Genomic DNA, 26,993 nt, shown 5'->3' on the forward strand with positions numbered 1-26,993 from the left:
TTTCTCAACACTATTCTCCTCCTTTTTCCCTACAATCTCTGATCCACTTACCAATAAAGAACCAGTCGACCTCTGTCTTAAATACACTCAATGACTTATGTTATGGACCAGACCAGACCGCCTCAAAATATTTTAAGGTAGCCTAGACTCTAACTTTTTCTTATTTTTAAAAATAAATGTGAAGTGCCTGTTCCAGATGTAATGCGACTAGTCAAGCAACTTGATGTTAAGCAAAACACAATTTATTTAAACACTGTAGTTAAAATACTACCAAAGAAAGAGGAATCTAGAATAATTTCTATTGGAAAACTTAAAAGAATAATAGATACAGTAACTATTACTAATTAACTGTTCCAATATCCCATAAACACACTCCATAGCAAAAAAGAAAATTCAGATACAGATTCGCACATGCAGTTCTCCTATCCTGGAGAAAGAACATCAAGAGAAAATTAAAGGTAGTTTCTTCGACTAGCATATTCCAGGAGCCAGGCAAAATTAGATATTAGAATTGTATAACGGCTCAGCATTAGTTGATGACTTCATAACAAAAGCAGTCCTGTTTACCAGTCACAAAGGAGATATTCACTGAAGTTTCCAACTCTGTTGAGAACCCAATAGCTTCTGCTGAAAGCTAAACCTAAAAACACAGAAATCCTGATCTGAGAGAGATGGCCACACCCATTCAGGCTGTTTAAAAATAATACCAAGGTCTCCCTAGCTGTTTACTCTAGGGGTACTGGTAGACTGCTCGACGCCTCTGCCTTCCAACCTCTCTTCAAAAAAAAGACAAAAATAACTTCTTAAAGTCACAGCATCATTACAGTTGGCCTTCATATCCCTCTGCGGCAAGGAGCTCCACAGATTAACCACCCTCTGGCTGAAGATCTTCCTCCTAATCTCAGCTCTAAAGGGCTATCTCTTCACTTTGAGGCTGTGCCCTCAGGTCCTAGTCTCTTTGCCTAGTGGAAACAGTTTCTCCACATCCACTCTCTCAGCATTTTATAAGTTTCAATCAGATTGTCCCTCAGCTTTCCCCCTCTTATAAGTACAGACCCAGAGACCTCAACTGCTCCTCATATGACAAGTCCTTCATCCTTGGATCATTTACTTAAACCTCCTCTGGACTCCCTCCAACCCCAGCATAGCCTTCCTCAGATATAGGGTGCAAAACTGCTCACAATTCAGTGTGACCAGAGCCTTGTGCAGCCTCAATGGTCTTCTTGAAATGAAGGTTAACATTACATTTGTATTCCTAACTGATAAATGAACTTCCATGTTAACTTTAAGAGAATCTTGAATTAGGAGTCCCAAGTCCCTTTGTGCTTCCATATTTCTGAAGTCTTTCATCAGTTAGAAAATAGTCAATGCTCTATTATACCTATCAAAGTGTATAACCTCATGTTTTCCCACATTGTATTCCATCTGCTACTTCTTTGCCAACTCTCCTAGCCTGTGCAAGTCCTTCTGCAGACTCCCCATTTCCACAACACTACCTGAGCCTCCATCTACATACCTGAACACATAATGGTATAGAACATGTAGGAAAGACAGGAAGCAAGGAAAGATGAAAGAATGGCTCTAATGATGACATTAGCATAATAGAAAGGATGACCTTAATTTAGGAAATCAGGATGTGGTAATGGTTTGGGGTAGAGATGAGAAATGACAAAGGTAGGAAATCACTTATAAAAGTGGTGTAGAGTTCCCATAATAGTAACAACACAGACTGGAACAAAAAAGAATTATTAATTGGAGCTGGTTACAAAGGCACGGAAATGATCATGATATATCTTAATCTATATGGAGACTTGAAAAGTCAGATGAGCAAACTTATCCAAGATAAGATGATTCATGGTAGTTTCTTAAAATATCATCTTACAAGAGCCAACCGGAGAGCAGTCAAAACAAGATCTTAGAATTGTGCAACGGCTCAGCATTAATGACTTCATAACAAAATCAGTTCTGTTTACCAGTCATAATATAATGATTGAACTTTATCATTATTTTTCATAAGAGATGCAAGTGTTTAAGACTAGTATTTCCTATTAAACAAGGACGATAATGAGGGCATGACAGCACAGTTGCCAAAGTGAACTGGCAAGTACAGGTTAAGGGATAGCTCAATAGAAGTGTGATGACAGGTATTTAAGGGGATATTCCAGAATAAATAGAATATAGATACAGCAAATGATAAGTCAGATGATTAGATGAAATATTAAAAATTAATAAAATTGAACTATAAGAGAAAGCTAAACAGAAACATAAAAACAGATAGAGTTTCTATAAATTGATTTTATAAAAAGTTAAGAAAATGACAATCAGTACTATACAAATAATAACATAAAATAAGGATGAACTAATCAGATATTTTTCACTAGGCCTCACCTCAGAAATAAACTAACAGCTCAGAAGCTATTAGTTTATAAATCAAGAAATGGAAGCAAAGGAGGAACTGAGGAAAATTACAATCACAGAAGTACACCTGAATAAATAATACTGGGAGTTATGGGCTGACAAGTTTTGAGTGATATTTGATGCATGACTTCTAATTTTCCCCAAACTCCCTGAATTTGGGGTAAGTCTTTTTAGATTGGAAGAGAAAAATTGTAATTCCTTTATTGAAAAGGGCACTGAGACAGAAAATAGGAATAAATAGATCAAATATTTTAACATCTGACATAGGGAAAATGTTAGAAGTATTATTTTAAAAATTATAGCAGTTCAAGAATTTGAGATGGAGTCAACATAGGGAAGGGAAAAGCATGTAAAGCCAATCCATTGGAGTTATTTGAGAAAGTAGCCTATGCTGTGGAAATAAAAGATGTACTGTACATAATTTTCCAGAAGTAATAGTTTGAAGGTGTCACATCAAAGTTTATTGTTGAAGCAAAGACTAACAGAGTAGAAGTAAAATATTGGCATAGTCACAGGTTTGGCTCGCTAACAAGCAGAGAACAAACTTAAACAGGCCTCTTGCAGACTGGCAAGATACAAGTGCCTCACCACAAGGTTCAGTGCCATGATTTTGACTGATTACAATTTGAATAATGCTGAAAAAAACTCTGCCAAAACATTTTGTCTTGGCACTGATCAGGCCAATTTGCAGTACTAATTTAGAGGAAAACCAATATTTGTACTATATGACACAAGTGCACTGATTGGTTGAAAAACATCTATCAACATAGAAATATTGCAAAAAATTTCAAAATATTACATTTCAGACCTTATTTTCAAAAAAATTATATAAACATCTAAAAGATGTATTTAAGCATAGTTAAATATATATATATATATCACATTTTCTTTTTTAAAAATGGTTGCATTGTATCACTTAACAGCAATTTTTAAAATTCTAATGAAATTAACAGCTTTAGAACACTGAACAGCCTGGACAGAGAGGACATTGGTAAGATGTTTCCACTAGCAGGAGAGATAAGAACCCCGGGGCACAGTCTTAGACTACAGGGAAGACCGTTTTGAATGGAGATAAGGAGAAACCTCTTTAGCCAGAGTGGTGAATCTGTGGAATTCATTGCCACAGAAGACTGTGGAGGTCAGATCATTGAGTATATCTAAAATGCACTTTGTGGGTGGGTGTGGACATGTTGGGCCGAAGGGCCTGTTTCCACACTGTAAGTAATCTAATCTAATAGAGGTGGATAAGTTCTTGACTGCCAAGGGGATCAAAGGGTACGGGGCGAAAGCAGGAAAACAGGGTTTTCCTATCAGCCATGATTGAATGATGGAGTAGACTCAATGGACTGAATGAGCTAATTTCTGCTCCTACACCTTACGGTCTTTTAAATTTTACTGATTAACAGTCTGAACTTTGCTTATTTTTTAGTTACATCAGTACGAAACAATCGCTGAACATATCCAAGTGCTGCCATTTGAACAGTGGCACTCAAATTGTTTTAATTAAAGGATTCCCTTTTAAATGGGATTGTTATTGCAGATGCTCAATCTAATGATAATATTATGTAATAATCAATACAAAAGTATTTCAAATGGTGCAGTCATTCTGATAAACAATGTGTGAAATTTTCCCACTTTGACATAGTTACTTTCTTAAAATAATTATGAAAACAGGATTATTTTTACAAAGCTTATCATTTTTCACTTATCAAGATAAATTGCAAGAAATATCAATGCAAGGGAAAGGGAAAACAACATTCATTCTGTACAAGAGGACTGGCAAGTGGACTCTGGTGCAGACACAGTAATTAAGAAATTCCCAGTTAACTTCCAAGCTTTGTTTAAATTTTAAACTAGGTAGGTTGACTGACTGGTCAAGGAATAGACTTAAGAAATGAATCACGAATGGCTGTCAACTTCTTGTTGAGTTAAAACAGTGCAGTGTGCTCTTGTACATGTTTCCTGTCTCTCTCTTTTCTTCTCTCTCTCTCTCTCCTGCTACATGACTGTACTCGGGAACTGAAGAGCCCAGATGAAAAATTAACTAGGTGGAGAGAAGTAGTCTGTGAGAAAGTCACTATGAACCATGTCAGACTAAGTGCTATGAATGTCTCTCAATCAAACTAAGTCAAAGTGGGAAAATTTCACACATTGATAAACAAAGTGACTGCACCATTTGAAATACTTTCTTGATGGGTTTTCCAGGTTTTTGTGAATTAGAATCTCTTAGTTTCTCACAACTTTCATTCCAGTAAACACAACATCATTGCAGAAAATGAAAGCAGTACCATTTGACTGTACCCACAATCTGTGTGTGGCAGGTACAGGGTCACTAGTGAAAGCAGCATTCTGCAGCAGAGCAGACAAGAGAAAACCTTGTGTATGAAGTATTACAGTTGCACTTCTCTCTAGGATGGTGCATTGCGCTCCAGTGCCTGGGTCATTGCATCAGTTATATGACACTATGATCTTTTGCTTTTAATTCTATGTCTTATGATCCTACTCCATAGCTACCTGACGAAGCAGTAGTGCTCTGAAAGCTTGTACTTCCAAATAAATCTGCTGGACTACAACTTGGTGTTGTGTGATTTTTAACTTTGTCTACCCCAGTCCAACATCGGCACCTCCGCATCGTATTGAAATGAGACCAATAGGTAATCCATTTTTCATTACATATTTTGGCTCTTAGTTTGTACAACTATGACTGAATCTTTTATATTTTCATAACTTGAATTGCTTCATACCTACATCAAAATTGGTTAACAATTCAATCTTTTACAGAAAACATGAGTGCTGCTCAACATTATTTTCTATATAACTTTTTCCATTGCAACCTGCCAGGTTTGTCCCAAAAGGTGTGGACTATGTAAAATATGGTCCTTACTGCATACCTGACTATTCAGAAATTTGTCATCGAGTTGACTATGAGTTATTTTCTCCCCAACAGAAAAATTGCTTGCCTTCACTGGACTGGCTGTCTGCTAATGAATTAATCATGCAGATGTATTTATGATATGAGTTCTCTGTACTTTGGTCTTTCAGGACAGATCTTCTTTTCTTCAAATATTTCAAATTATTCATCAGTAACTCTCCACCTGACAAATCACTGTCACTGGAGCTCCATGTGATTTCTGCAATTTCTTCAGAGCTCTGACTGCCAGGACCTGCTGCACCAAAAAAAAACACAAAAAAAAAAAGCAGATTTCACAATCTTGTTATACTCATTGTACAATAAAAACATACAAGCAGTTGATTTAAATATTTAGTTTTCAGGTTACAAATAACATTACATTTAAATTCAACAAAACATACTTGCATGCATGTAGCACCTATTAGATCCTATTTTCATATCTCATTGTTCTGAACCAATAAACTACTTTTGAACTGTAATCACGGTGCTGCGTAAGCTAACACAGTAGCTGTATTATGCACAACCAAGATAAATCTGTTTTGATGGTGGTGATTAATTAAAGGAACTATCCTCCTCCTCTGCGAATGGTTTCAATGGATCTCATGCTTCTTTAAATACCTAAGTGGGAATTTCAGTGAACATCCAACCCAAAGAAAGCACTTCCAAAAATTTATTTAATGTTATGACAACAGTCTAGATTACGTGCTCAAATCAAGCACAGTTTGAGTGATGCCTACACCCTTTACCCTGGAGATAAACAACAAGCTTAGATTAATTTGCTTGAAATGAGCCTTAGGATAAATATATCGTGATAAAACTGAAAAAGTGCAGAATAGAAGATTTAAGCTTTGGGACACTGGCACCCATATTGAAGCAGCTTGCCCCAGAAAATAAACTCTCACCTAAATGAACTTGTACCAATTGCAGCAAGAACTAAAGATTGAATTGAACTAGTGAGTTCAGGAAGGGCAAACTCAAGATGCTTACCTCAGAACACTCATGCAGAGAGGCAAGCAACATAAGATATACAGGCTAATGAAAGAAAAAAAGTTTAAATGATTAAAACAAGATTAACTTTTCTAACTTTCCTTTTATTTTAATTAGCACCTTTAACATGGAAAGTGTCAGGAAGTACTTCAGAGGAAGGTTTTCACTCACAATTTGAATCCATTAGAAGGTATTAGGGCGGATGACTAAACACTAGGTCAAAAAGATAATCCCGAAAGGAAGAAAGAAAATAGCACAGAGTTGGTCAAGGAATTCAATATTTTGGGTCTTTGGTAGCAAAAGATATTAATAGTGGAGTCTCATGAGGCCAGAATTAAAGCAGTACAGATATCTCAGAAGGTTGTGGCCAGAAGAAAGTTGGACAGGGGCAAGTTAGGGAGGGGTAAGGACATCAAGGGAATTTGAAAATGAGGTGGAAAGTTTTAAAACTGAGACATGGCTAATCCAGAAGCCACTGAAGCAGGAAGCAAAAAGTGATAAGGACATCATACAATTTAGAATATGGAAAGCTGAGATTTGGATGATCTAAAGTCTAACCTCAAGGGGGATAGAATACAAAGATATACACAAACATACAATTCAGAGCAGATGCAGGTGGTCATTTGGTCACTCAAGCATACTCCACCATTCAATAAAATCATGGCTGATCTGATTAACCTACAGACCCACTCAGCCCCAATAACCTTTGTCATTTATCAAGAATCTACTTACCTCTGTCTTAAAAGTATTCAAAGACACTGTTTTCATCTTTTAAGAAACTTCTAAATTCCTTAACCTGAAAGAAAAATATTATCTGCATTTCTGCCTGAATCCAGTGATTTGGATTCTCCCACAAGATGAAACATCTTTTCCAAATTCATCCCGTCAAGATATTTCTGAATCCTTCATGTTTCAACCAAGAAACACTGGCCAGAGGTGAATTAGAATAGTCAAGGCTAAAAATCACAAAAGGTATGGATGAGCATTTCAGCAATAGCTGAGCTGAAGCAATAGCAGAACTATGTGATAATAACATAGGTGCAAGTAGGCAGCCTGAGTAGTGTGGAGGCATGGTTGAAGCCGATCTCTGGAACAAATCTGATATCAAGATTCTGAAAGATTTGGTTTAGTCTCAGTTAGTTGCCAAGAAGAGTGACAGATTTGGTGTCTATAGAATGGAAACGAAGATAATGCAAAGCAAAAGGCTTAATAAGACAATATGCAAATTGTGCTTTTGGCTAACATATGACAGTCTGAGTAGAAAATAACAAGGGCAAGAAATTGAGAGTGAGGATAATAAAATCCCAGTAATCAAGCTAATAAAATATTTTGCCGACTTATACAATGTTTAGAATTTAGCCACCCACTATTTAAGAATCTGTTGCACAAAGATCAAATTTTATAACCAAAGAGCAATTACCAATTTTCATCCATTATTTCATAAGACAGCAAAAAACAAACTGAGCACTGACACTCAAATGAGATGATTATTATCAAATCTGTTTACAAGTTATAGGGAGAGATTGAATAGGACTGGAGCGTCGCAGGCTGAGGGGTGAGGTTTATAAAATCATGAGGGGCATGGATAGGATAAATAGACTCAGTCTTTTCCCTGGGACCGGGGAGTCCAGAACTAGAAGGCATAGGTTTAGGGTGAGAGGGGAAAGATATAAAAGAGACCTAAGGGGCAACTTTTTCACGCAGAGGGTGGTACATGTATAGAATGAGCTGCCAAAGGGAGTGGTGGAGGCTAGCCCAATTGCAACATTTAAAAGGCATCTGGATGGGTTCATGAATAGGAAGGGTTTGGAAGGATATGGACCAGGTGCTGGCAGGTGGGACTAGATTGGGTTGGGATATCTAGCCGGCATGGACGATTGGACCGAAGGGTCTATTTCCGTATTGTGCATCTCTTTGACTCTCTGACTGTATAACTGCTGAATTCAAGTATTTTCTAATACATCCATTATATAGCTTTTATCAGATACAGCAATCATTGTAAGATTTTGCTACATACTTAGATTACCTTTTACAAGAATAAAGTAAATTCCCTTAGATAAGTGACTAACATTCAAACTTAAAAATAATGACAACTTAAGTTTGACAACTTTCTGGAGAATTTTCTGAGTACGTAAAGAACAAGGTGAATAAACGAGAACCAGACGTGAACTTGATTTCCAGAGAAGCATTTGATAAAGATTATGGTACAAATGTCTACGATGTTAGGGATAATATTAGCTAGAGGGTAGGTTAACTTACAGAAGATAAAGATTTAGAATAATTTTCAGATTGGCAAACAATATCTATTGGGGTGCCAAAGGGATTAGCGCTGGGATCTCAATTACCTATAATTTAGAATAATGACTTGAAGTGACAGAAATATGCAAAAGCATGGCAGATGGTGAGATTTAAATTTAGTGAATACATATAGAATTAAAAGCTAGTGGCCACCATTAAACCTCTGTCGATTGTCAGAAGAATCCACCTGATTCACCACTATCCTTTCCGGAAAGGAAATCTGCCATCATTATCTGGTCTGCAACTCCAGACCCACAGCAATGTGGTACCCCTAAATTGGCCTAGCAATTCACTCAATTCAAGACAGATGGGCAACAAACATTGGCCTTGCAAGAAATGCCTACATACAGTGAAAAACAAAATCTAACAAAATAAGTGCTCCAACAGGATTTAGTTGGTCTTCCTGAGGTGTCTTGAAGCAATTCAGTTCACTCCAACTGGTATCAAAAAACTGAAGGCATTAGATACTGCAACTGTTAAAGGACTCTGTTAGTTTTTTTTACAGTTCTGAAGGCAAGCTACAGAATTAGCTATGCTGCTAGCCATGCTTTTCTAGTCAAACTGCAAAAGATGGATACCAGTGATAGTTGGTCATATCTGGACGGATCACTGGTATCCATACACACAGACGAAGAGGGACACCAGTTCGATTGGGACGATACATCCATCGTGAGACAGGCTAAAGAAAAACACACACAGGAATTCCTAGAGGCCAGACATTCAAATCTGAACTCCATTAACCAACATATAGACTTGGACCCAATATACAATCTCTCAGAAACAGAACCACAAGTGATATCATTGACCACAACAAATCGAGACAGATAAATAGCAGGGTGACAGAACACCAAGGCTTCACCAGAAGCTCACTGGTGATGTTACCTATCGTGGTGACAAAACATCTGAGAACAAATCTATCAACTCAGCGAGCAAATTTACAACCAAATAAGTTTATCTCCTATAATACAAATAAACTTGTCATTCTACAAGTGGATACAATACGAAAGAACTGTGATCAAGTCTAATACGAGGGGGGAACATGGCATTTGCATTCAGATTTTAACACCAGCTGAGATCATAATTTTCTTTTAAAACAGTGTGAAGAGACATTCAGACCATTGTGTCTGCAGCAGCTCTCTGAATGAACATTTCATTCACAGCTTTTCTCTGCCTCTCTTCACAATCCTGTACATTATTCATTTTCAAATAACAGTTTAATTCATTTTTTTAAAGTCTCAGCTGAACCTAAAGAAGGATATATTCTTGTGAAGGTAGGGAATCTTGGGAATTCGCTACCCCAAAGAGCAATGAAGACTGAGTTGTTTAGTATATTCAAGGCTGAGACAGGAAGATTCTTGAACTATATGTGAATTGAAGTCATGATCAGATCAGCCATGGTTATATTGAGAGGTATAGTAGACTCATGGGGCCAGATAACGAATTCCCAGCTTTTTCAATTCTTACTGGGCTGAGTGTTCAAACCTCAATTACAAGTTCTAAAAGGAGGAATATTCGCATATTAAGCCCACAGTAAGCTTTCAAGACAAAGAAACATAAACTTTATATAACAGTTTTTCCAATTTTGATACGTCCAAAAGAACTACACAACCAATGAATTACTTTTGAAGCACATTCACTGTTGCAATAAGGGAGAATTATTCAAGCACCAAAATCAGACAAATAAAACTTATCAAATAGCACTATATGATAATTTATCATCTATCCCTTTTCGGGAACACTGTACAGAACATTTGCTGCCATGTTGGATGTTCAATAAACAACAGGGCCCAGAACTTCTTACCAAGGGTAAGAAAAGAAGGACGCTTCTCAGCATATGAATTGAGTATTCTTATTCAGAGAAATGAAACTTAAAAGAAAGCAAAGAACACAGAAAGAAACAGTCACTTTGAATGACTGTTGCCATTCTACAGTGTAAAATCCAAATGGTATCACTTATCAAATATTTTATTCTAGCCTTTGAAAATCCAGCATCTCAACTCATGAAAGGCCCACAGAGAACATAGAGTTGTATGCTGCTGAAATGTCAATTTTCAGGGTTTGCTATGAAACTGTTGAACTATTGTAATGGTCAGCACGGTTAAAAGAGAACTGGTCTCTGAAATGCTGTGAAAATACACTAAAATTAGTAATATACCATGTAGGATAGTAATTATTTACAGTAAAAGAAATTTAGAATTCCGACATGAGGAGTGCAGTTCTATAACAAAAAGACATCGATATTTGTTTGGAGGGGTGGTGGTTCTTGTGTTTTTTTAAAAAATACGGCTGTATTTTTCATTGATTTGACTATACTTGACGATATTCCACAAACACGATATGCAGCTGGTAGGGGTGATAGTTGCTCTAGCATGTTGGACAATACCCTTTTTTTAAAAAGGTAAAAACAATGACTGCAGATGCTGAAAACCAGATTCTGGATCAGTGGTGCTGGAAGAGCACAGCAGTTCAGGCAGTATCCAACGAGCAGCAAAATTGATGTTTCGGGCAAAAGTCCTTCATCAGGAATAAAAGCAGAGAGACTGAAGTGTGGCGAGATAAGCTTGGAGAGGTTGAGGGTGGGGAGAGAGTAGCATAGAGTACAATGGGTGAGTGGGGGAGGAGATGAAGGTGATAGGTCAGGGAGGAAAGGGTAGAGTGGATAGGTGGTAAAGGAGCTAGGCAGGTCGGACAAGTCCGGACAAGTCATGGTGACAGTGCTGAGCTGGAAGTTTGAAACTAGGATGAGGTGGGGGAAGGGGAAATGAGGAAACTGTTGAAGTCCAAACCAACCACTAGGTGGTGTCTGAGATAAGGCAAATACTTCTGACATTTCTCATTCTCTTCTGGGCTGTGCAACATGACAGTGTTAAATATACACTTGAACAGCTTGGCTCTGGGGCACAACTAGTCTTTGAGCACAAAACTATAGGTGCACTGCTGGCATAGCCTATGCCATATTCTGTGCCTTCAGTACCTTCTTCATATTACATGAAATTACTGGCATCTATGGTGTTGGGATAGGCTGAAACGGATTATCTTTTCATACTGATGATGGTTGAAAATGCTTCATCCCTATCTTCTGCACAAACCAATTGGTCTCACCCATTATTGGAGATGGTGATGATGGAATATTGCAAAGGCACCTTTTGTGGTCATTTAGCTTTCCATCACCATTCATAACTGGAAGCAGCAAGATTGCAGAATTTTGATTAGCTGTGGGTCACTTAACTCCTTCTAGTGCGTGAAATAAAATATAGAACTGCAGATGCTAGAAACCTGAAGCAAAAACAGAAGTTGCTGGAGAAATTCAACAGGTCTGGCAGGATCTGTGGACAGAAAACAGAGTTAACGTTTTGAGTCCAGTGACCCTTCTTCAGAACTGTAAACGTTGTTAATGGTTTTCTCTCTGCAGATACTGCCAAACCTGCTGGATCCACAATTTTTATTTTTATTCCTTCTATTGCATGTTGCTTTCACTACTTGGCACACATGCTAGGCCATGAAGTAACAGACTGTAGATGAAAAATGTTTTTGCTGCTGCTAATGACTGTTTTGAGCAGAGCAATTCGGAATCTGTTCCATTAAGCACTATAATAGTGCAACACAACATTATTGTTAATATCTTCAGTGCATAAATGGGACTTCATCTTTGCAATGTTATACGGTGGTCACATTTACCTGTTATGGCAAGATCAAGTTGGTTTTGCCTCTTCTGGATTCCCTCAACACTGGTCACAATTCCAGCCTGCCAGATATTTCTTCAAAGCTTGACCAGATCAGTCATGTAATAGTGACATCAAGCCAATCTTAGCGATGGACATTAAAATCCTCTGCTCAGAATACATTCTAAGACCTTGCTATCACCGGTGTCCCAACCTGTGCTCAACATGGAGGAATATATGGAGAGTATAGTAGGTTGGGTATTTTTTGCCCATGTTTGACCTGATGTCATGAAACTTCCTGGGATCAGGATCAATCCAAAGGTTTAATGCTCACAGGTCAACTCCCTCCTCTTACTGGTCTTCTGAGGAAACTACCCTCTTTACTACATATCACTTTGCCACTTCCTCCTGGCAGCAAGCAGGCCGGAAATGATGTTGGAGGAGTCTGAGACATTGGTTATAAAGTGTGACTACATCAGGCTATTACTTTGTTTGTGGGATTAATTTCCTAATTTTGCAAAGGAGGCTTGTACAAGGTCAACATGGCACAATATGCCATTGTTTTCAGTGCTTAAATTGATGTCAGGCAATCTTCCCATTTCTTTTTTTCAACTTTACTGTTAAGTTTGGAACAAATGAATGGCTTACTAGGGGCCATTTCAGAGAACATCTAATAGGCAGTCATATGTTGGCCAGATTGGGAAGAACAGATTTCTTTCTCTAAATGGTAATAGAGAATCGCATGGGATTTATCAACAATCTAATAGTTTCATGATCGCAGTTACTCTGGCAAGCTTTTAATTCTTTATTTGTTAATTGAACTTAAAATTCACCAATGGCAGGAGCAGTATTTGAATTTGTGTCCCTAGAAATTTGGCATGGGCCTCTGCATCACGAGCTGCTTTGTGTTGTTAAATAGCATATTCACAATTGATGCCTGGGCTCATGGAAACATCTACAGGTGAGAACCAGAAAGCTGCTTGGGGACCTATGTAATTGTATGTTAATGGTAGCCATCAACCTCAAAAAAAAGGATGAAACTGGTGCATAGCAAACTCTTAATACAAGACAAACTACCTCTGTCAGATTGAAGTACAGATGTGAGACTACGGATTACCGTTTTCTCTTCTCCCATAGACTTGCTACCCTGTTAAAACCAAAAAAAAAGTAAAATGAAACATCTGAGAAAACTAAGCAACATAATGTGAATAAAACCAAACAAAACAATGGTTGGGCATATACAACTACTGTCATTAGGAAAGTAATGCTAAAATTGTTTTGGTCAAATGATTCCCTTTATACTGGGCTTGCGATTGCAGATGAACAATCTAATGATAGCATGATATAACACACAATACAAAAGTTCTGCATGGAAATAGCTAATTTTTTTAAAAGCATTATTAATACTTAATATTTCTGAGAAAAGACAAATTTTTTCAAAGATGTTCCTCTTGCACTTATCAGGATAATTTACAATAAATAGGAACATAGGAACAACAGTAGGCCATTCAGATACTTGAGCCTGTTCCACCATTCCAAGAGATCATTATAAACTGTGGCCTCGCTCCATATACATTCCTTGGGCCCATATCCCTTAATATCTGCTTGACAAAAAATTATCTATCTCAAGTCTAAAACTAACATCCGATTGAGCATCAACTGACATTTGTGGAAGAGAGTTCCAAACCCCTACCACTTTTTGTGAGTAGATATGCTTCCGAACATCTCTCATGAACAATCTAGCACTAATTTTCAGATTATGCCCCTAGTTCTAGAATTACTAATTAACTGCAAATAGTTTATTTTTATTCCTGCCTTTCCCTGTTAATGTCTTGAAGACTTCGATCACATTACCCTATAATGTTCAAAAATATAGTGAAAACAGGACTCATTTGTACAATTTCTCCTCATAAAACCTTATCCCTGAAATCCAGCTATCATTCTTGTAAACCTACATTGTATGCCCTCCAAGACCAATACATCCTTCATAACATACAGTGCCTAGATCTGCTCTCTGTACACCAAGTGGAGTCTAACCAGGCTTTTGTATAACTGCAGCATAATTTCTGCATCCTTGCACTCCAGTCATAAATGCCTGCATTCCATTAGCCTTCTGGATTATTTTCTGCATTTGTTTGAGGCAGTTTAAAGGTCTATGTATTTGAATTTTTCAAATAAACTTGTTGGACCATAACCTGGTGTCATGTGAGTTTTGATCTTGTCCAACCCAATCCAACACTGGCACCTCCACATTATGACAATGTGTTTAGACATTTAACTTTGTACCATCTAGAAAGTAATCTGATTTATTCTTTTTCAGTGCAATATGCTCAGACTTGCTTACACTGAACTCTATCTGCTACAATTTTACCCATTCACTTAGTCTATCAATGTCCCTTTTAATTTTATGCCGTAATCTACACTTCCATCTGACTTTGCATCAGCAAATTCAGACATACAAATTTCTATGCCATTATCCAAGGTGTTAGTAAATAATGTGATTATCTGAGGCTGCAGCATAGATCCTTAGATACCTGGTGAAGGGCTCTGGCCCAAAACGTCGAATTTCCTGTTCCTTGGATGCTGCCTGACCTCCTGTGCTTTAACCAGCAACACATTTTCAGCTCTGATCTCCAGCATCTGCAGACCTCACTTTTTACCCTTAGAGGACACCACCAATCACATCCTTCTAGAATACCAACATAAAGGGAAACAACATTCTGACTGTATGAGAGCAGATTCTGATTGGTGGGCAATTGATTCTGGTGGAGAACACATCAGTTAATGATGATTGAACAGTTAATTGCCAAGATTCATTTAAATTTTAAGCCAGGCAGCTCAACTCTGATGAAAGAATTATCCTAACAGATAAACCAGAGAACGGCTGTCACTTACTGTTGTGTTGAAACAGGCACAATGTGTACATGTTCTTCCTACTGCAAAGAGTACAGTGTCGCATGCATTAACATATGTTGCTTTAATTACAGCAGAACCTTGATTATCCGAAAGATATGGGCGGGTAGTATTTTGTTCAGTTAATCGAATTAATAGAAAACAATTTCAAAAGCGTAGGTACAGAGCAATCAAGGTGCTCTTGTGCACAAGTCACAAAAAAATTGTTAAGCAAATGCACCACATAATCAGGAAGGCTAATAGTATATTATTATTATGAGACCAACTGAAAATAAAAGAAAGATTATTATTTTCAGTTATGTAGGGCATTTGTGAAACCTTCATCAGGTGGATGAAGGAGCAGCGCTCCGAAAGCTAGTGCTTCCAGTTAAATCTGTTAGACTATAACCTGGTGTTGTGTGAATTTTAATTTTGTACACCTCAGTCCAACACTGGCTTCTCCAAACCATACCTCAATGTGAGATTTGATTTATTTAATAATTCAATGCACTTAAAAAATAATCTAGTTATTTCTCGGGTATCAGAAGTTGCCAATACGGAAGAAAGTAAAATAAGCTAAGGGTCTAAAAGCCCCACTAGCAGCCTCTTATTGCTCTTTCCCATCTCAAAGTCAACCTCCTGTCTCTAAACTCCTCATGAAGTTCTGTTACTACTTCTCCCAAAGCCATCAGAGTTCCCTCAAATTATACTCTCTGATATGTTCTTTCACCTCACATGGTACCTATGCTAAAAGTAAGCATAATTGAGCTCTCAATAAGCAACATATAATATAGTAAAATTGCTATATTATCTTACTTCCATTGATGGAACTGCTTGAAAACCTTTGCCACATTGATTCCACGATTTTGCAACTGAAGGTGTAAATTTCTTAGCAAGAGTACTTGCTCTCTTGCAGGTTGCCTCCACATCCTGATCACCACTCAAAAATAAGCACCGCTCCACCATTCCAGTCGTCCTTTTCCGCTGAAAATCAGGCAAATACATCTGATTAACAATATGAAGAAATGTTATGCATGTCAATTTGATTTACTTTTCCCCAAAAATGTGTCACAATAGAATCAGAACATGAATCTTAAAAAGGAATTCACCAATTTTCTTTCTTCCATCCTTGTCATAGGTTAGAAACTGGACAGAAATTAGAAGTGCTCTACTGTTCACAACTTAAACCTTGCATTTGTCAAGTAGAATGCTATGTAATATGCTATGAATTCTGAGAACCAAGTGGTGTGGACATCCAACTAAACATACAAAAAGTTTATTTCGTCGGATTGGTTAGAGCTAAATTTAGATTTTAAAGGTGAAAGTACACTTTGTTATCCACAACACTAACTGAAGTTTTCCTTCATGGAATATAGGTGTTTCTATGTGGGCCAACATGTGTTGCTCCTTCAAAACAACTTCTTGAACCATTGTAGTCCATTTGCTGTAGATAGATCCTCAATGGGAAAAACTTCCAGGGTTTGACCCAGCGATACTAGAAGAAGAGTTATATATTTCTGATTCAGGATCATGAGTGATTTCAAAGGGACCTATCAGATGTTGGCGATCCACATATCTGCTGCCCTTGTCCTTCAATTTGGAAGCAGCCATGGGTTTGGAAGGCCCTATCTAAGGAGCCTTAGAGAATGGTTGCAGTGCATCTTGTAAATGGTACACATTTGTGTCATTGTGTATCAGTGTGAAGAAAGTGAATTGTGTTCGATGGGCTATCAATCAAGCAGGTTGTTTTGTTTTGGATGATGTTGAGCTTCTGGAGTGTTGTTGGAGCGACACTAATCAAGGAAAATTGAGAGTATTCCATCACAATCCTGACTTACAGCACACAGATACATTGAGGAGTCAGGATGGAGTTAGTTGCCACAGAAATCCCAATTGTAGCCACAATATTTATATAGCTGGTCCAGTTTCTGGTCAATGATAACCCCTAAGTTGGTATTAGGAGATTCAGCTAATGCCATTAAATGTCTAGGGGCGTTGACTTAATTCCCTCAGGATGGAGCGGCTCATTGTCTGGAATTTGTATCTGGAATATAGGGAGGCATGGTGGCTCATTTAGCACTGCTGCCTCATAACGCCAGGGATACATGTTCGATTCCAGCCTTGAGTGCTTGCCTGTGTGGAGTTTGCACATTCTCCCCATGTCTGGGTGGGTTTCATGCAGATGCTCCAGTTTCCTCCCACAGTCCAAAGATGTGCAGTTAGGTGAACTGTCCATAGTTGTCAGGGATATGCATGTTAGGTGCATCAGTCAGGGGTAAGTGCAGGGGAATGGGCCTAGGTGGCTTACTGTTTAGAGGGCCTGTTCCCACACTGTAATTACATAGAATGAAATAGAATCCCTACAATGTTACTCGTCATGCTTGAACGTTATCAACAACTTGCTGCAATTGTCAGAAGTCACACAACATCAGGTTATAGTCCAACACGTTTATTTGAAATCACAAGTTTTTAGAACGCTGCTCCTTCGTCAGGTGAAGTCGAGGAAAGCACAGAGGCACAGAATTTATACAGAGATAATTTAAGTGTCAAAAGATAGTACAAATGGTGTGAGGTTAAATGTTGACAGATTGAATAACAAGTTTTTGCAAGTGATCAAAAGTGTCACATGGTGTAAGTAAAGCATGAATAGTCGAACAGCAAGTGAAGGGATAACCTACAATCTGATCAATAAAGGCAGGGAGATAATTACAAAAAAAATCAAAAATAAGATGGTGTTAGCGACGAACCAAACAGCTGGAATAACATGATAGGTATAAGAGTCTCATGATGGGGGTCTAACTAAAGTAACAAGTAATCCAGAACTGTACAAAAGTATAGAGATTAAGTTATCAAGATGATGATGTCAAAACAGAACAGCAAGGAAGATTTTGCAACCACATATCAATATGGTGGGTTTACATTTAGCACAACATTAACCCAAAATCATGGCAGAGGCCATCGTCAGGGGTACAGAACTTGGCTATCAGTTTCTGCTCAGTGATTCTGCGTTGTTATGTATCTCTAAAGCCAGTTTGGGTCAGCATCCTCCAAAGTTCAGAGGCTGAATGTCCTTGACTGCTGAAGTGTTCCCTAACTGGGAAGGAACATTCCTGCCTGACAATTGTCATGCAGTGTTCGTTCATCCATTGGCAAGACCATGCAGATATGATGACAATATACCATGTTGCCACGTATGAGGTAGACAACATTGGCTGAGTCATGAGTACTACTGTGTGTGGTGGGTGCTGTTCCCACACGTGATGGTAATATCCATGTCGATGATCTGGCATGTCTTGCAGAGGTTGTCATGGCAGAGCAGTGTAGTGTTGCAGTCGCTGTTCCCTTGACGGCTGGGTAGTTTGCTGTAACCAATGGCTTGTTTGAAGTTTAGCAGATGTTTAACGGCAAGAAGTGAAGGCTTAGGGATGATGAGCATCTCATGACATGTTGAAGGCTGTTAAGTACATGGCATAGTTTCTCCCCTTGGGCAGGTACTGGATGATAAAGGGTACTCTCTCATCGTGCTCCAGGTCTATCTTCTGAGATGGTCGTTCTGATTTTTTGCTGTGGCATGTCAGAACTGGCCATCAATGATTTGAGCATCGCATCCCATTTGGTTTCTTTAACATGCTTAGGGTGGAAGCTAGAGAAGTGAAGCTTCGGGAGGTTTCTCCATGGGCTTGCGGTAGAGTGATGAACAAAGTGTCAGTCCTTAAATGTCTAAGAACGAGACTGCTTCTAAAGAGTAGCCCGTGGTAAGTCTGATGGTGGGATGAAACTTGTTGATATCGTCATGCCATCATTTCAGCAATTCCTTATCATGAGTCCAAAGGAAGAAAATGTCATCAATGCATCTAGTGTAGAGCATTGGTTGGAGGTCCTGTGCAGTGAAGAAGTCTTGCTCAAACTTATGCATGAAAATGTTAGTAAATTAAGGTGCAAATTTGGTCACCATGGCTGCTGTGTGTGTCTGGATTAAGAGCTGGTTGTTGAAGGTAAAGATGTTGTGGTCAAGAATGAAGCAGATGACTTGTAGGATAGCATCTGAAAATTGGCAGTTGTTGGTGTTGAGTACTGAGTCTGTTGTCATGGGGGATGCTGGTGTAGAGTGCCAAAACGTCAATCGTGACGAGGAATGTTCCTGGTTTGACTGGTCCATGGGTGCTGAGTTTCTGCAAGACGTCTGCAGTGCCGGGACAGGATCTGGGGTTTCCTTTTACAATGCGATTCAAGATGCCTTTGTCGTCATCAGAGAGTTTCTTATACAAGGTCCCATTGTCTGGCATGATGGGACATCCGGGAGTACTGGCTTTATGTATAGTTAGTAGAAGGCTCCAATACAAGAGGTTCACAGGATGAGAGTGCATAGGATACTCTAAAGGTCTGGATCAAAGATCTTGATCAGACTGTTGAGTTGACGTGTATGTCTTTTCATCTGATCTACAGGTAGTGATCTGTAATGTTCCTGACTGACAGCTGAACAATGCGCTTCTTTGCAGTAGTCTGTTCTATTCTGTATGACAATGGCTCCTCCTTTGTCTGCTAGGTTAATGACAATTTTGCAGTTGGTTTTGAGAGCATGGATGCCAACATGTTGTGCTTGGGTGATGTTTTGGGCTATGTTGTGAGCACAGCTGATGAATGTGGCATTGACGTATCTCCTGATGACTCAGGCATACCTGTTGAGCCTAGGGCAGCTGCCCTCCGGAGTGGTCCAATTCGACTCTTTCCTCTTTGGTTGCTGCACTGCAGATCTCTCTATCGACAGGTTCTGGCTCATTGGTTGTCTCATTGGGCTTGCTACTGACATCTTGGAGTTTGTGGAAGAATTCCCGGAGCCTCAGTCGCCTGATGAATCTTTGTGTGTCTGCCATGAGAAACTCGACATCATCACCAGCAGTAACCGAGCCTCCTTCAGTACCACGATTGCAACCAGTACCACCGCAGAGAAATCCATCGACTTGTCTGATCACACGCTTCAAATCAGACTTCCAAAAATACTATATTGCATTTGTTACTAGTTCCAATAATTTATTTTTTATTGCTCTGCCCAAAGGTATAAGGTCCATGAACTACTCCCACCTTTGTCTGCCGACTCTTACTGTTCATAATTTCCAGACGTACTGATTCTAGTTCATAATTTCTTGAGGCCAGATCGTTTTTCACAAATGACATCTTTTTTTACATTGTTCTTTATTAAGAGCTACTTTTCTCCTTTGTCTGTTTTTCTAAAATGTAAGTCCCTAGGAACATTTATTTCCCAAAATTAATTTTGAAGGTATTGTAACTTGATCTTCAAATAGAGTGGGTCATTCAAATTCGCAGGACTGATTTCAAATATAAATTGATAGAATGATTTCCTATCAATATTTTTGGAGCAATATATTGTGGAACCAGCTAAGGATAATATTATCATATATTGACGACAGTGGAAGGAAGCAGGGTGAATTCATAACTTCTTAGCAAACGTTCCAATGAGAATGGGATTGTACCACTGATTTCCATGTTAAGCTTGATTGTGACATACTGATAACCTTGCAATCATGTCTTTGTAATGCTAATTAGATCAACATTTTTTTTATTTTACGTGTGATGTGAGCATCACTGGCAAGAATTTGTTGCCCTCAAATAGTAAGGCCTGGCAAACCTGAAGACAGTTAATTACCAAACAGGATGCTGTAGATCTCGGCTCATGTGTAAACCAGAATAGGCAATTACAGCAGATTTTCTCCCCTACAGAACAACAACTCACAATAACAATAATGGACATCAAAACTGAGAATATGTTTCCTTTACAGATTTTTTATAAATGATCATCATTAATTGTACAGCCAGGATGGAGTAACTGTGTAAGGAGATCAGAGTAAGAACCGCAAAAGTTTCAAACTGGGACATAACCAGATGTTATACAAATACAGCAGGGCAAACAAGGATGGCAATAGTCAATTTAATGCATTGGCATTAGGGAATCTTTGGAAGTCAATCTGGAGACCTGAAATAACAAAACGGGTTATATATTCAAATGTCACAACTGAAATTTGTGAATTTAAATTGTTAATTTCTTTTAAATTAGAACAAAAGCAAGTGACCACAAAGCTATTTTTAAAAATCACAACATCAGGTTATAGTCCAACCAGTTTATTTGGAAGTCCAAGCTTTTGGAGTGCTGCTCCTTCATCACGAAGCTAGTGAAGCAAAATCATAGAACAAAATTTATAGCAAAAGATCATAGTGCCATACAACTGATGTGATTTATTGAACAAACCTAGATTTCTGTTAAATCTTTCATCTTTTAGAATGGAATGCAGGTTTCGATTCATTAATATGTAAATCGTAGAACTTCTTTCAAGCTGCATTCCTGAGATAACTTAAGGTTTTTTATGTGAAAAAAAAAGTCTCAGCTCAGACAATGCATTAAAGGAGTGAAGTTAGAATCTGTTCGTATTCTAATCTAGAGTCAGTTTGGTTCTATTTTGAAAATAGGAATTTATAAAATGTCACATAGATTGACTGCCTACACAAAAAATGGTGGGCTTTTTGAACAAAATAGAATGTATCTACAAATACAATACATGCAAATTCGCCCTGCAGACTTGTGCGCACGTGTGTGTGTATGCATGCATGTAAGGGAGAGAGACAGAGTGTATATGTATGTGTGAGAGAAGGTGTGTGTGTGTGTGTGTTGGGGGTGGGGGGGTGGGAAGAGAAGAGCGGGGGAAGGAGTGTGTGTGTGTTTGTGCGCCTGAGGGGTGTACAGTGTATTGGGGTCACCTACAGTGCAACATGAATCCAAGGTCACAGTTGAGGCCATCCTCATGGCTTGGCTATCAGCCTCTCCTCATTGTTGCATATCCCCAAGTCCTTCAGGACAACATCGACCACAACACCAAACAACCCTGCCATGGTAACCATTGCAAGACATGAGTGTCGACATGAGTATTACCATTAAATGTGGGGACACCACCCATTGTGTATGCGGCAGGTACTCACGTGACTCGGCCAATGTTATCTATGTCATATGCAGGCAAGGATACCCTGAGGCATGGTATATTGGTGAGACGAAACAGACGCTACGATGATGGATGAATGGACACCGCATAACAAATCACCAGACCGGGATGTTCTCTCCCGGTTGGGGAACACTGCAGCAGTCAAGGACATTCAGCCTCAGGTCTTTAGGTGGCCGCCCTCCAAGACGGCCTTTGGGATATGTAAAAAACAGAGTGGCTGGGCAGAGGCTGATAGCCAAGTTCAGTACCCATGAGGATGGCCTCAACCGGGACCTTGCGTTCATGTCACACTTCAGGTGACCCTAATACATTCTCTCTCAAACACACGTGCACTCTCTCACTCACACGCTCTCTCTCAGGTGCGCACACACACAGGCATATACTCCATTATACTCTCACATACACACTCTCACATGCGCACACACACGTAAGTCTATTAGGTCAATTTGCAATTGCAGAATTGTATTTGTGGATATATTCTATTTTGTTCAAAAAGCACACAATCTGTAGACAGTCAATCCAGGGGACATTTTATAAATTCCTACTTTGAAAATAAAACCAGACTGACTCAAGATTGGAATACATAGAGTCTAATCTCACACCTTTAATCCATTGTCTGAGCGGAGATGTCTTTTTTTAAATAAAAACCATAAGTTACCTCAGAAATGTGACTTGAATGAGATACTGGGATCTACATATTAATGAATCGAAACCTGCAACCTAATTTAAAAGATGAAAGACTTGACAGCAATCTAGGTTTGTTCAATATATTACATCAGCTGTATGACACTATGACCTTTCGCTATAAATTCTGTGTCCTATGATTGATTCTGCTCCTCGAGCTACCTGACGAAGAAGCAGCTTGTACTTCCAAAAATACCTGTTGGATTATACCTGTTGAGATTTTTTTTTAAACTTCGTCTATCCCAGTCCAACATTGGCACTTTCACAATAAAGCTATTAGATCATCAACAGGTTCACTGCTCCTTGATTTCACAGGATAACTGCCACCCTAACACAATTTGCCTGATAATTAACTCCAGACCAACAACAATGTGGTAAATTCTTAACTGTACGCTAGAATGATCAATCAGGTCACCCAAACATACCAATCCACTACAAATAAAAAGATTAAACTGAACTGACCTAACCATTAGACTTAAATGGCAACAAAAATCAGTTGTTCCTGCAAAGCCCATAATTTCAGAACAGGTCTAATTCTACTGAATAAAGTTGGAAGGTCATGTTGTGGCTGTACAGGACATTGGTTAGGCCACTGTTGGAACACTGTGCAATTCTGGTCTCCTTCCTATCGGAAAGATGTTGTGAAACTTGAAAGGGTTCTGAAAAAATTTACAAGGATCTTGCCAGAGTTGGAGGATTTGAGTTATAAGGAGAGGCTGAACAGGCTGGGGCTGTTTTCCCTGGAGCGTCAGAGGCTGAGGGGTGACCTTGTAGAGGTTTACAAAATTATGAGGGGCACGGATTGGATAAATAGACAAAATCTTTTCCCTGGGGTCACGGAATCCAGAACTAGAGGGCACAGGTTTAGGGTGAGAGGGGAAAGATATAAGGGAGGTCTAAGGGACAACTTTTTCCATAGAGGGTGGTGCATGGAGGCTAGTACAATTGCAACATTTAAAAGGCATTTGGATGGGTATAAGAATAGGTAGGGTTTGGAGGGATATGGACCTGGTGCTGGCAGGTGGGACTAGATTGGGTTGGGTTATCTAGTCAGCATGGACGGGTTGGACTGAAGGGTCTGTTGCCAGGCTGTACATCTCTATGACTCTATGAATGATGAGCAATGTCACAGAAATCTCCAGCACTGTCCCAGGTACAGAATACATCCAACAAAAATAGAAACCAACATCATACAGTCATGAAGAAGCATCACTGGGATTTCTCAACAATGATTTCAAAATCCATTAAGTTTCAAAGCATCAGGTGAAGCATGCAAGGAAACTATCTGCTGTTTACCATCTACCACTATTTTTCAGTTGATGAATTAATACTTCTCAATATTGGAGCACTGACAATAATGCACATCACCACGAGTGGATTAACAGCTTCATCACTAATGGAGCCAAGTTTAAATGTAGTTCATACTATTTTAGCTGAAGATACCGCCTTGCAGAATGGGCTGCCTGCATTTTAGACGGACTGGAAATGGATTAACACATCGGGTAATAACCCTGGCTTTTGCGTTGATGAGGCAATCTGCATTCTTGGTGTTGGCCTGTTTTTTTGATACACATTTCCAGTTTTTAACCACGTCCGTTTCAGTTTTGCATCAGTTCCATCATCTTGACCATCGTGTTTTCACTATTAAATCACTGGTCAGTATTCCCTTGTGTGAACATGCTCCTATCATTCGCTTTGTTTTGGTCTTTCACAAATTTCCGTCATCTCTATTCCTGTTGACAAAACAAAATTTGACACAAACTTGGGAAACTGTTCTTCCAGAGATACGAACTGACCAGCAGAGTGTTCCCAGCATCTTCTGTTTGTCTGTGCTTTGCTCGGGGTAGGAACAGTGTTAGTAACTGAGTTAACCCGCTCTCCGGCCAGTTACAGTCAGCATGGAGAACGACAGCGTTACCCCGGATACAGAAGACGGGCTCTCAGCTGCTCTATTAACAGCTTATCATTTTCCATCTGCCTAACACCTGTTCCTATAAACACCGCGCAGTTAGCACATTAAAAATAAACACCCTCATACCTTCCTGGTATTGGACATCCTATCGCCTAATCCGCTCAGGCCCACACACAGGCTTTACTCGGCAGCATCAACCTCCGAACTGCTCTGTCAGTGTGGGCGGAGTCAAAACTGCGGCTGCGTAGAGCTGCCCTACAATCTATTGTAGACAACCAGGAAGCGAGAAGGATGTAGCAAGATAGGCAGCATTAACGTTTTTTTTTGGCCTGGCTTGCTGTGTTCTTCTAGCATGTACAGTTTTTTTTAATTTACAACCTACAGTTGCATTACTGTGCTTAATATCCACAGAATTATCCAAATTTACAGAACACTAGGTGGGACAAATTCTGACATATTTCTAACCATTACAAAGCAGGAGTGATAGCAACATTTTTTTGGGAAAAAAAAAATCCTTCCATTGGCTGTGGAAAGAACGGCCTTTCCAAGCTCAGGAAGTTGGAGATTGGAGAACAAATGTCTGAACTCCATGGGCATGACCAAGAATTTTGCCACATAAATATTCCAAACCTGTTTCAAAAACAAAGTCATAAAGATCATATCTGAACACTCCTGTTAAATGGTTACCAACAGACACAGTTTGCAGCACTCCGGCTTCTCACCCGTCGATCTTCACTACCTAAGAGATTAAATACTTATCTCATCGTTAAATATATTCCAAGTCCCATTCTTGAGGTGTGGAATTCTAAAGATTAATAACCCATTGAGCAAAACAATTGTTCCTCAACTCTGTCTTGAAATGGGAGGTACCTTATTTTTATTGTTTTGAAAGAGTTAACTTGGAATCTTCGGAATAGCTCCACTCACTGATATATAAATTGCTGTTTCTGGGAAGAGTTAGTCTGTTTGTTGTTCGCTAATTCATGGCCAGAAGGCATGAAGAGAAATTCCAAAGAATACTCTTCTAAATTCTCGAGTTTAAAATCTGCTTCTTTAAAAAAAATGGACATCTTGCCGGACTATAAAATGGTTTTGGCTGATCACACGATCATACTTCCAAAAGCTGCTGAATCCCCGCATTGTATAAACATTCCAGCTAAAACAAACAAAGGACTTAGGAGACAAGCTGCCCTGCTTCTAGCCAGCTCTGGACAAAGGAAAACATTTATTATTATTTTTCTTTTTTTTCCCCCACACTACCGCCTAACCGCGGTAGTGCTTATATTTTCCCCCAGAAAACATTTATTGTTAACTGTTATGCTAAAATGCATGCTAATTTTTTTTATATTTCATTTCTTCACAATGGAAGCTAATGAAGGAGTAAAACTATGTTCAGTTTAACAACCTTCCAAATTAGCCCACGAAGATGGGGCAATTGGCTGCTGAATGTCTGCCCTTATCACATCACTGAAATCAGGATTGATTGAATTGCTTAAATGTACAATTCTTGGATCCTAAATCAGTTAACTACTTGACTACTAGACCCCTGGAGTTAGCAGGGGTCTAGTCTGACCCAGCCCCTACTGCAGTTTTCCTGCAAGGAGGAAAAACTACTGGGCTAATCTCTTTGAATGAACTATTACTGAACATACCTCTGTTAAATTGTAACTCAAGCCAAACTGATTTTAATATCTCTGAATTTACCAAAACATGTAAATTATATCTCCTCCCCTGTCCTTTCTTAATTTCCTGTGTCCTTGTGTGGTTCAATCTTAACTGCTTTCTGGGAAATTAGGAATGAACAATCAATGTTAGGTTTGCCAGCGAAACCCATGACTTGTGAATGATTTTTTTAAAAATTCTACAACTTTATGACTGGTTAACTACTTTTATACTATGTAATAGGCATTGTTGCCTAAGAAATTATAAATAAGTCTATGCAGTAGACTATAGAACTAATGCTCACAAAGGGAGAATTTATGATTGCTTTACACCTCTTAAGCGCAAGACAGTGATAGATTGTTCAATGTAGCATTTTCCCTTTTAATCATGTCCCTTATATTAGATTGGCATTGTTCCCCAAACTCTGGTTTTCAGATTCTATTTTTGAAATTAACCTGCAAATGTCTTTAAGGTGAAATGAAGGATCCAAATCATGAAATTCCCCCTGTAGCAGCATGTGTGTCTAACCACAATGGATATTGCTGATGTTTTGATTA

At 38.8% G+C, this 26,993-nt stretch overlaps 1 protein-coding gene across 8 annotated transcripts in view; it reads right to left on the reverse strand.

Annotated features, from left to right (window-relative positions):
* spidr (scaffold protein involved in DNA repair) overlaps nt 1–25,480 on the reverse strand; it is a 261,755-nt gene extending 236,275 nt beyond the window's left edge. For 3 of the 8 annotated variants that reach the window (XM_060823492.1, XM_060823487.1, XM_060823481.1), the window contains exons 1-4: nt 25,405–25,480; nt 15,985–16,152; nt 13,354–13,423; nt 5,379–5,585 (exon numbers count right to left, since the gene is read on the reverse strand). In XM_060823492.1, coding sequence (XP_060679475.1) covers nt 5,379–5,585; nt 13,354–13,423; nt 15,985–16,152; nt 25,405–25,434 — 475 coding nt within the window. In that variant the 5' untranslated portion in view covers nt 25,435–25,480. Of the gene's footprint in view, nt 1–5,378; nt 5,586–13,353; nt 13,424–15,984; nt 16,153–19,847; nt 20,057–24,900; nt 24,988–25,404 lie in introns of those variants that run through there. The other 5 variants (XM_060823482.1, XM_060823483.1, XM_060823486.1 and 2 more) reach the window with 5 other exon arrangements.
* Nucleotides 25,481–26,993: the final 1,513 nt, after the last annotated feature.

The sequence above is a fragment of the Hemiscyllium ocellatum genome, chromosome 4 (genome assembly GCF_020745735.1).
Source record: "Hemiscyllium ocellatum isolate sHemOce1 chromosome 4, sHemOce1.pat.X.cur, whole genome shotgun sequence".
NCBI classification, from domain to species: Eukaryota; Metazoa; Chordata; class Chondrichthyes; order Orectolobiformes; family Hemiscylliidae; genus Hemiscyllium; species Hemiscyllium ocellatum.